Raw genomic sequence first — 11066 nt, 5'->3', positions numbered from 1 at the left:
ACGCGTGCCTGACAACCACTTCCGTTCTACATGCAAACAAGGCTTGAATGTGTATCTCTTGGATTCCTTAATCAGAATCTTTGTGGTATAAGCTAGAATTAATGGCGGCATTCTTGAGAATCCGGAAGGTCTAAACCTTGTCTGTGGTATTCTGAGTAGGATTCAAGGATTGAATGACTGTGACGAGCTTCAAACTCGCGATTGTGGGGCATTAGTGACAGACGAAAAAGAATCACTGGATTCTATTCCGACATGATCGAGAACCGACAGATGAATAGCTGTGCTGTGACAGAGCGCATTGAACATTTTCACTGAGAGGACGGGACTGTCGCCATTGACAACGGTGATGCCCAACATACAGCTTGCCATGGAAAGGAGTAAGAAGGATTGGATGAAGACAGTAGGAAAGCAGAGAGACGGAAGGGACAAAGCATCTCCATACGCTTATCTGAAATTCTCACCAATGAATTACATAAGTATCTCTATCTTTATTTTATGTTTTATTCATCTTTTAATTATCAAACCTCCATAACCATTTGAATCTGCCTGACTGAGTTTTACAAGATGACCATAGCTTGCTTCATACCAACAATCTCCGTGGGATCGACCCTTACTTGCGTAAGGTTTATTACTTGGATGACACAGTGCACTTGCTGGTTAGTTGTGCGAAGTTGTGATAAAGAGTTGAGATTGCAATTGAGCGTACCATGTTGATGGCGCCATTGATGATCACAATTTCGTGCACCAGACATCTTAGATAATTCAAATAGACCATCATAGAATATATCCAGGATGGTCCATTCTGAAAGCATGTGAAAATGACACTTTTTGGTCAGTTGCTTGTATCTCTCCGAAGCTTCATAGAGGGATTCACCTTCTTTTTGTCTGAAGGTTTGAATATCCACTCTAATCTTACTCAGCATTTGATGAGGAAAGAACTTGGCCAAGAAGGCCGTGACCAGCTTATCCCAAGAGTTCAGGCTATCTTTAGGTTGAGAGTCGATCCATACTCTAGCTCTGTTTCTTACAGTAAAAGGGAAAATCATAAGCCTGTAGACCTTGGGATCAACCTCATTGGTCTTAATAGTATCACAGATCTACAAGAATTCAGTTAAGAACTGAAAAGGATATTCTGAAGGAAGTCCATGAAACTTGCAGTTCTATTGCATCAGAGAAACTAACTGAGGCTTTAGCTCAAAGTTGTTTGCTCCAATGGAAGGGATTGAGATGCTTCTTCCATGTAAGTTGGAAGTTGGTACAGTAAAGTCACCAAGCATCTTCCTTGCATTGTTGTTGTTGGGTTCGGCTACCATATCCTTTTCCTATTTGAAAATTTCAGTTAGGTCCTCTTCAGAGTACTGGGGCTTTAGCTGCTCTTAGCTTCCTCTTCAAGGTCCTTTCAGGTTCTGGATCAGCTTCAACAAGAATGCCTTTTTTCTTGTTCCTTCTCATATGAAAGAGAAGAAAACAAAGAGAGAAGAGGAATCCTCTATGTCACAGTATAGAGATTCCTTTATGTGAGTAGAAAAAAAGAGGAGAATAGAGGAAAGAGAAGAAAAATTCGAACACAGAAGAGAGAAAAGGGTTCAAATTTTTGAGATCAAGAGAATTGTTAGTAAATGAATAAATAAATAGAAGAAGATGAGAGGGAGAGAATTTCGAAAATTGTTTTTGAAAAATTGGTTAGTGATTTTCGAAAATTGAGATAAGAAATACAATTAAAATTAAAATTTGAAATAATTAGTTAATTAAAAAGAATTTTGAAAAAGAGTGAGGAATTTTCAAAAATTAGAGAGAGAAAAGTAGTTAGGTGGTTTTGAAAAAGATAAGAAACAAACAAAAAGTCAGTTAGTTAGTTGAAAGAGATTTGAAAATCAATTTTGAAAAGATAAGAAGCTGGAAAAGATTTTGAAATTGATTTTGAAAAAGATATGATTTGAAAAAGATATGATTAAAAAGATATGATTGAAAAGATATTTTGAAAAAGACTTGATTTTTAAAATTAAAATTGATTACTTGACTTACAAGAAACTAAAAGATATGATTCTAGAATTCAAAGATTGAACCTTTCTTAACAAGAAAGTAACAAACTTCAAATTTTTTAATCAAATTTTTTGAAAATCATGAAATAAAATTAAGAAAAATATTTTGAAAAACAATTTTAAAATTTTCAAAAAATAATAAGAAAAATGAAAAAGATTTGATTTTTGAAAAAGATTTTGAAAAGATAGGATTTTTAAAATTGAAATCTTGACTTGACTAACAAGAAACAAATTATTTTAAAATTTTTTTGAGTAAGTCAACCCAAAGATTTCGAAATTTATGAGTAAAATAAGGAAAATATATTTTTTTTTTGAATTTTTAATGAAGAGAGAGAAAAACACAAAAATGACTCACAACATGAAAATTATGAATCAAAACACAAGATGCATGCAAGAACACTATGAATGTCAAGATGAATACCAAGAACACTTTGAAGATCAAGATGAACATCAAGACTTATTTTTGAAAAATTTTTAAGAAAAGAAAAACATGCAAGACACCAAACTTAGAAATTTTTCATGTTTAGACACTATAAATGCAAAAATGCATATGAAAAACAACAAAAACACAAAACAAGAAAATTTTAAAGATCAAGCAACAAGACTTGTCAAGAACAACTTGAAGATCATGAAGAACACATGCATGAATTTTCAAAAAATGCAAAAGTTTTTAAAACGTGCAATTGACACCAAACTTAAAAATTGACACTAGATCAAACAAGAAACACAAAATATTTTTTATTTTTATGATTTTATGAAATTTTTTGGTTTTTCGAAAATTATATTTTTGAAAAACGAAAACAAAGAAAAAAAATTTTTGAAAAATTTTTGAAAAGAAAATTACCTAATTTGAGCAACAAGATGAACCGTCAGTTGTCCAAACTCGAACAATCCCCGAAAACGGCACCAAAAACTTGGTGCACGAAATTGTGATCATCAACAATGGCGCCAATAGACTTGGAGCTCTCAAACGTGAATCACACTTTGTCACAACTTCGCAAAACTAACCAACAAGTGCACTGGGTCGTCCAAGTAATACCTTACATGAGTAAGGGTCGATCCCACGGAGATTGTTGGTACGAAGCAAGCTATGGTCATCTTGTAAATCTGAGTTAGGCGAATTCAAATGGTTATAATGGTTTTCGAATATAAGAATAAATAAAGCATAAAATAAAGGTAGAGATACTTATGTAAATCATTGGTGGGAATTTCAGATAAGTGTATGGAAATGCTTTGTTCCTGTTGAATCTCTGCTTTACTACTGCCTTCATCCAATCCTTCATACTCCTTTCCATGGCAAGCTATATGTAGGGCATCACCGTTGTCAATGGCTACTTCCTATCCTCTCAGTGAAAAGGGTCCAAATGCTCTGTCACAGCACGACTAATCATCTGTCGGTTCTCGATCATGTCGGAATAGAATCCAGTGATTCTTTTGTGTCTGTCACTACACCTAACAATCACGAGTTTGAAGCTTGTCACACTCATTCAATCCCTGAATCCTACTCAGAATACCACAGACAAGGTTCAGACTCTCCGGATTCTCAAGAATGGCCGCCAATAATTCTAGCTTATACCACAAAGACTCTGATTAAGGAATCCAAGAGAGATGCGCTCGATCTAAGGTAGAACGGGAGTGGTTGTCAGGCACGCATTCATAGGTGAGAATGATGATGAGTGTCATGGATCATCACATTCATCATGTTGAAGTGCAACGAATATTTTAGAATAAGAATAAGCTGAATTGAGTAGAAGAATAATAGTAATTCCATTAATACTCGAGGAACAGCAGAGCTCCACACCTTAATCTATGGTGTGTAGAAACTCCACCATTGAAAATACATAAGTGATAATGGTGTTCATTGGCTTAGGCCCCAGAGAGGGAACCAGTATAACCAAGACAAAATGGTCTCAGCGACAATTAGTACAATAGTAAAAAGTTCTATTTATACTAAACTAGCTACTAGGGTTTATAGGGATAAGTCTAAGTGCAGAAATCCACTTTAGGGGCCACTTTGGTGTGTGCTTGGACTGAGCTTGAGCTTTACACGTGCAGAGGCTTCTGTTGGGGTAAACGCCAAGTTGTAACGTTTGTTTGGCATTTAACTCTGGTTTGTGACGTGTTTCTGGCGTTTTACTCCAGAATGCAGCATGGAACTGGCGTTGAACGCCAGTTTACGTCGTCTGAACTCGAATAAAGTATGGACTATTACTGGAAAGACTTGGATGGCTACTTTCCAACGCAGTTGAGAGCGCGCCATTTGGAGTTCTGTAGCTCCAGAAAATCCATTTTGAGTGCAGGGAGGTCAGAATCCAACAGCATCAGCAGTCCTTTGTCAGCCTTCTATCAGATTTTTGCTCAGGTCCCTCAATTTCAGCCAGAAAATACATGAAATCATAGAAAAACACAAAAACTCATTGTAAAGTCTAGAAATGTGAATTTTGCATAAAAACAAATAAAACATCCCTAAAAGTAGCTAGATCCTACTAAAAACTACCTAAAAACAATGCCAAAAAGCGTATAAATTATCCGCTCATCAATAGGCACCCTACAAAAGCGTACCGATAGAGTGCCACCCTATTTTTTACACACTTCACTTTTTTCTAAGTTAACTTTTGACCTATAGAAGTTATAACTGCTCATACACTTCACTTTTATTTCCAAATTCATTTTTAACCTAGAAGATAACCTAAAAGCAAGCCGTCGCACCCAGCAAGCCGTCGCACTAACCCTCACACCCAGCCCTTCATCTAACCCTCACACCCATCCCTCTCTCTGTCGCACCCAACCCCGCACCATCAACGATCTCTCGCACCTAGCTGTTTCTCGACGATCTCTCGCACCCAACCCTCGCACCATTGACATAACCCTCGTTAGATTCGGAACCCTCCATCGGCGCTGCTCCGTCCACACACCATCAGTGGTCTCTATCTCGGTGTGCCCTCATACTCCCTGAGTGGTCTCTGTCTCGCAAACCCTCGTTGGATTCGGAACCTCAATCATTGCTCACTCTATTTCGCAAACCGTCAATCGCCAATCCTCCTTCCGTGGTTCAGCACCCGTCGCATTGCCGTCTCCCTCTCTGAAATCGTCGCGCCACTGTCTCCCTCTCCCTCACTCGTCGCACCTCCGTCAGCCATGTTCAACGTTCGCAGTGCCGTGGTAAATTATTTGGTCAATTTTTTCCTTGATCTGATTATTTGATTTTGAATTTGATTTTCTTGGTTCTTCATTTTTTTATTTTTCTAAATTTCTATTTTTTGTTCTAATATGATCCGTGGTTTAGGGGTTTTTTTTCTAAACTTCTTGGCATTTGGTTCTGTTCTACTGCAGCTGTGGTAGTGCTCAGCTACTGATATGTGGTGCTCATTCTTTGAGTTCATTCTTTTCTGATTCTCGTTTGGCAAAGAATACCTCTAGATTTTTTGCAAGGTGACAAATTTAGAGCAGCAGCAGATAATTACATTAGGCCTCTCCTAACTAAGGTATTCAAGTTTCTTGTCAGCTTCAAATTATGCCTTGTTTAGTTTTTTTGAAGTTGATTGTGATTTCTTTCTTTTGTATTCTCTCCAGGGAGTTCCATCTCTTTTCTCTGATCTTTCATCTTTGTATAATCACCTTGGGAAGGTTAGTCTTATCCCTTACATTTCTATGACTAAAAAATTATGAGATATTTGATTGTATTTTTTCTTCCATCATGTTATATAATGGAAGAAGATAAGCTTCCTATGGGTTCTGATTGTTCTTTTTATTCTTTTGAACTTTGTTCAGGCAGACATTTTGGAACAACTTATTCTTGTATTTTTTCACAGTGCTCTTCAAGCTATGGTATATTAAAGATCAGATAGCGAAGTAGGCAGCTTAATTGCTTCAGTGAATATAGGTTTTAAAGGCTAGCTAGTCATTAATTACTACTGTATATATAGATAGAGAGTGGTCACTACTACAGCCTGTATGTTCTTGTTTAATTATTTGTTATTAGTTGTGTGTATATTTAAATGTTTGCATCCTTGTTTTGGTTTTCAGAGGTAATTTGTAAAGAAGGAATTCAAGAAATTATTGTAGCATTTACTATGAGCATCGCATCTGCTAAAATGAATAAATATGACAAAGGGATTTGAGATTAATCAAGAGAATAATGAAGGAAATGGCGGCAAGAGTAGTAATGATAGTGAGGGTGAGGAAAATTCATTTGACATAACTGAAGGAGCGGCTATGAGTGATGATGAGGAATTGGAAGAAGAGAATAATAATGAAGCAAAGGAGGAGGAGGAGAATAACAATGAAGAAGGGAAGTTAACAAACCCAAGTAGCAGCAGCACAGCATCAAGAGAAGGGAAGAGAGGGAGTGGTGTGAGACAATATGTGAGATCAAAGATGCCAAGGCTTTGTTGGACTCCTAATCATGATTTTTTTCCCATGCAATATTTGTGCTTAGAATCATTTGAATCTGCTAACGCAGTTTCAGTGGGTGCATCAAAAGGTGTTCAAAGGCTGGGAAATCAACTGCTAATGGTGTTACAAAACACAAAAATAAAGCTGCATCTTTGGTATGTTTGAGTTTGTGTTGGTTGATTGCTTTTAAGATTTGTTTGCCTTCTTAACTACTTGATTCATCATCTTACAAAGTACAAGTCTAATTTGAAGTGTTTGGTTCTATTATGGAGTTTTGGGAAATGAGATAATAGAACTGAAAACATATTGTCACAAAATACTGTAGGAGTAGTGAGATAGGGTTGCTTGAGCTCAATTAACAAGTTTTGAATTTGGATTAGTTCTGCAAACACCATTGCCAATGCTTTAAACTCTGCAAACAACATAAATAAATATATAAATAATTGAAGTAGTTGTAAAATGTGTGAAGAGGAAAGGATTTGATTTGTGCTCCTAAATCCAAAAGATTGTAAGGTGGCAGTAATGGTTAGATACCAAGCTCTAAGAGCTTATTTCAAACCATATATTGCCTTGTTTAGTTTGCAAACAAGGTTTAAATTTGAGTAAACAAAACTAGGGAGTTGAGACATGTAAATAGTCTTGGTTAGATTTTCATTTAGAAAAGCATCATGAAAATTATACTGCTTCACTGCCCAACCTTTTGATAAAGCTATGATTAAGATCATTCTAATAGTTACAGGTTTGATAATAGGTGAGAAAACATTATCAAAATCCGCACCTGCTGTTTGTGTATATCTACAAGCAACTAACCTTGCTTTATGCCTAAGAATGTTTGAGTTTGTGTTGGTTGATTGCTTTTAAGATTTGTTTGACTTCCTAACTACTTGATTCATCATCTTGATTGCGGGCCGTTGCAACAAAGGGTGCTAGGTCTGAGCCTATCCCTGTCCAAGATATAGCTCTTCAGTTTCAAGCTTTATTAAATGTTAAGGATTCAAACAAGGAACTACTAATCTCTGTATACCATAATCTACTTTAAAATTCTGTGTGTTTCCTAACTGGATGCAGAGTTCAAACTTTTTTTGGCACTGGTGCACGAAATTGTGATCTCAATGGTGCCACCAACTTGGTACGCACAATTGTAATCTCAACTCTTTTTCACAACTTCGCACAACTAACCAGCAAGTGCACTGGGTCGTCCAAGTAATAAACCTTACGTGAGTAAGGGTCGATCCCACGGAGATTGTCGGCTTGAAGCAAGCTATGGTCATCTTGTAAATCTCAATCAGGCGGATTCAAATGTTTTTGGAGTTTTGATAATTAAAAGATAAATAAACCCAAAATAAAGATAGAGATACTTATGTAATTCATTGGTGGGAATTTCAGATAAGCGTATGTAGATGCATTTTTCCTTCTGAATATCTACTTTCCTATTTCCTTCATACTCTTTTCTATGGCAAGTTGTATGCTAGGTGTTACCATTGTCAATGGCTACTTCCCGTCCTCTCAGTGAAAATGGTCCTCTACGGTTTTTGTACGGCTAATTAACTGTCGGATTTCTTGTCTCGGATGAAAAATACCATGCACAGATATCGTATGGCTAATCAGCTGTTGGTTCTCGATTGTGTAGGAATAGGATTTACTATCCTTTTGCGTCTGTCACCATGCCCTACAGTCGCGAGTTTGAAGCTCGTCACAGTCATCCCTTCCCAGATCCTACTCGGAATACCACAGACAAGGTTTAGACTTTTTGGATCTCAGGAATGCTACCAATGGATTGTAGCCTATACCACGGAGGTTCTAATCTCAGATTCCGATATCCCATTGTCAGAGGGGAGTTGATGTGAATCGTTTATTAGAAACTCAAGAGATATACCTTCAAGCTTGTTTTCATGTAGAACGGAAGTGGTTGTCAATCACGCATTCATGAGTGAGAATGGTGATGAGTGTCACATAATCATCACATTCATCATGTTCTTATGTGCAAATAGATATCCTAGAATAAGAATAAGCATGAATTGAATAGAAGAACAATAGTACTTTGAATTAATACTCGAGGAACAACAAAGCTCCACACCTTAATCTATGGTGTGTAGAAACTCCACCGTTGAAAATACATAAGAACAAGGTCTAGGCATGGCCATGAGGCCATCCCCCAAACGTGATCAAGAGATCAAAAGATGATCAAAATATATTCCAAAGATGTTCCAAAGACTCCCTAGTACAATAGTAAAACATTCTATTTATACTAAACTAGTTACTAGGGTTTATAGAAATAAGTAAATGATGCAGAAATCCACTTTCGGGCCCACTTGGTGTGTGCTTGGGCTGAGCATTGAAGCTTTCACGTGTAGAGGCCTTCTTTGGAGTTAAATGCCAATTTGTAACTTGTTTCTAGCATTTGACTCTGGCTTGCAACTTGTTTCTAGCGTTTAATGCCTGAATAAGGCAGAAAGCTGACGTTGAACGCCAGTTTGCGTCATCTAAAGTCGGGAAATGTATGGACTATTATATATTGCTGGAAAGCCCTGGATATCTACTTTCCAACGCATTTAAGAGCGTGCCATTTGGATTTCTGTGGCTCCAAAAATTTTATTTCGAGTGCAGGGAGGTCAGAATCCAACAGCATCAGCAGTCCTTTTTCAGCCTCCGAATCAGATTTTTGCTCAGGTCCCACAATTTCAGCCAGAAACTACCTGAAATCACAGAAAAACACACAAACTCATAGTAAAGTCCAGAAATGTGAATTTTTCTTAAAAATTAATAAAAATATACTAAAAAGTAGCTAGATCCTACTAAAAACTATATAAAAATAATGCCAAAAAGCGTATAAATTATCCGCTCATCACACCACCAAATTTAAATTATTGCTTGTCCCCTGCCAACTGAAAACAAAATAGGATAAAAAGAAGAGAATATACAATGAATCTCACAATATGAATGAAACTTAGTCCCAATTAAATGAGCGGGGCTAGTAGCTTTTTGCTTCTGAACAATTTTGGCATCTCACTTTATCCTTTGAAATTCAGAGTGATTGGCATCTATAGGAACTCAGAATTTTAGATAGGGTTATTGATTCTCCTAGTTTAGTATGTTAATTCTTGAACACAGCTACTTTGTGAGTCTTGGCCGTGGCCCTAAGCACTTTGTTTTCCAGTATTACCACTGGATATATAAATGCCACAGACACATAACTGGGTGAACCTTTTCAGATTGTGACTTAGCTTTGCTAAAGTCCCCAATTAGAGGTGTCCAGAGTTCTTAAGCACACTCTTTTTGCTTTGGATAACGACTTTAACCACTCAGTCTCAAGCTTTTCACTTGGACCTTCATGACACAAGCACATGGCTAGAGACAGCTTGATTTAGCCGCTTAGGCCAGGATTTTAATCCTTTAGGCCCTCCTATCCATTAATGCTCAAAGCCTTGGATCCTTTTTACCCTTGCCTTTTGGTTTTAAGGGTATTGGCTTTTTCTGCTTACTTTTTTTTTCTTTCTTTTTCTTTTAATTTTTGCCATTTTTTCACTGTTTTTTCTTGCTTCAAGAATCAATTTCATGATTTTTCAGATTATCAATAACATTTCTCTTTGTTCATCATTTCTTTCAAGAGCCAACAATTTTAACATTCATAAACTTCACTATAAAAAATATGCACTGTTCAAGCATTCATTCAGAAAATAAAAAGTATTGCCACCACATCAAAATAATTAAACTAATTTCAAGGTAAAATTTGAAATTCAAGTACTTATTGTTCTTTTGTAATTAGGCACATTTTTCATTTAAGAGAGGTGAAGGATTCATGGAGTTATTCATAGCTTTAAGACATAGATACTAGACACTAATGATCATGTAATGAAGACATAAACATAGACAAACATATAGCATCAAATTTGAAAAACAGAAAAATAAGAACAAGGAAATCAAAGAACGGCTCCACCTTAGTGATGGCGGCTAGTTCCTACTCTTGAAGATCCAATGGAATGCCTAAGCTCATCTATGTCTCTTCCTTGCCTTTGTTGCTCCTCCCTCATAGCTCTTTGATCTTCTCTAATCTCATGGAGAATGATGGAGTGCTCTTGGTGCTCCACCCTTAGTTGGTCCATGTTGTAACTCAAGCCTTCCAAAGAGGTTTTGAGTTGCTCCCAATAGTTTTGTGGAGGAAAATGCATCCCTTGAGGCATCTCAGGGATTTCTTGATGAGGAATTTCCTCATGCTCTTGTTGAGGTCCATGAGTGGGCTCTCTTGTTTGCTCCATCCTTTTCTTAGTGATGGGCTTGTCCTCTTCAATGAGGATGTCTCCTTCTATGTCAATCCCAGCCAAATTGTATAGGTGAAAAATGAGATGAGGAAAGGCTAACCTTGCCGAGGTGGATGACTTGTCATCCACCTTGTAGAGTTCTAGAGGTATGATCTCATGAACTTCCACTTCCTCCTCAATCATGATACTATGGATCATTATGGCCCGATCCACAGTCACTTCAGATCTGTTGCTAGTAGGAATGATGGAGCGTTAGATGAACTCCAACCATCCTCTAGCCACAGGCTTAAGGTCTGGTCTTCTCAATTAAACCGGATTGCCTCTTGAGTTTCTTTTCCATTGAGCTCCTTCCACACATATGTCCATGAGG

At 37.1% G+C, this 11066-nt stretch overlaps 1 protein-coding gene and 1 non-coding gene across 2 annotated transcripts; both read left to right on the top strand.

Moving 5' to 3' along the window:
• Nucleotides 1-807: 807 nt before the first annotated feature.
• On the top strand, nt 808-914 carry LOC127743548 (small nucleolar RNA R71). Its single transcript, XR_008004935.1, has one exon. It is a non-coding gene; the product is annotated as a small nucleolar RNA R71 (small nucleolar RNA).
• Nucleotides 915-6146: 5232 nt separating this feature from the next.
• On the top strand, nt 6147-6602 carry LOC107469921 (probable ubiquitin fusion degradation protein C12B10.01c). Its single transcript, XM_016089308.1, has one exon. The coding sequence runs from the start codon at nt 6147-6149 to the stop codon at nt 6600-6602; it is 456 nt and encodes a 151-aa protein (XP_015944794.1).
• The last annotated feature ends 4464 nt before the right edge of the window (nt 6603-11066 follow it).

This window comes from Arachis duranensis, chromosome 10 (assembly GCF_000817695.3).
Source record: "Arachis duranensis cultivar V14167 chromosome 10, aradu.V14167.gnm2.J7QH, whole genome shotgun sequence".
Classification (NCBI taxonomy): domain Eukaryota; kingdom Viridiplantae; phylum Streptophyta; class Magnoliopsida; order Fabales; family Fabaceae; genus Arachis; species Arachis duranensis.
This window is presented reverse-complemented; position numbering and strand designations above follow the sequence as displayed.

What these genes read in the sequence shown, in the direction of transcription:
- LOC107469921 (XM_016089308.1), top strand. Translation starts at nt 6,147, where the DNA reads ATGACAAAGGGATTTGAGATTAATCAAGAGAATAATGAAGGAAATGGC.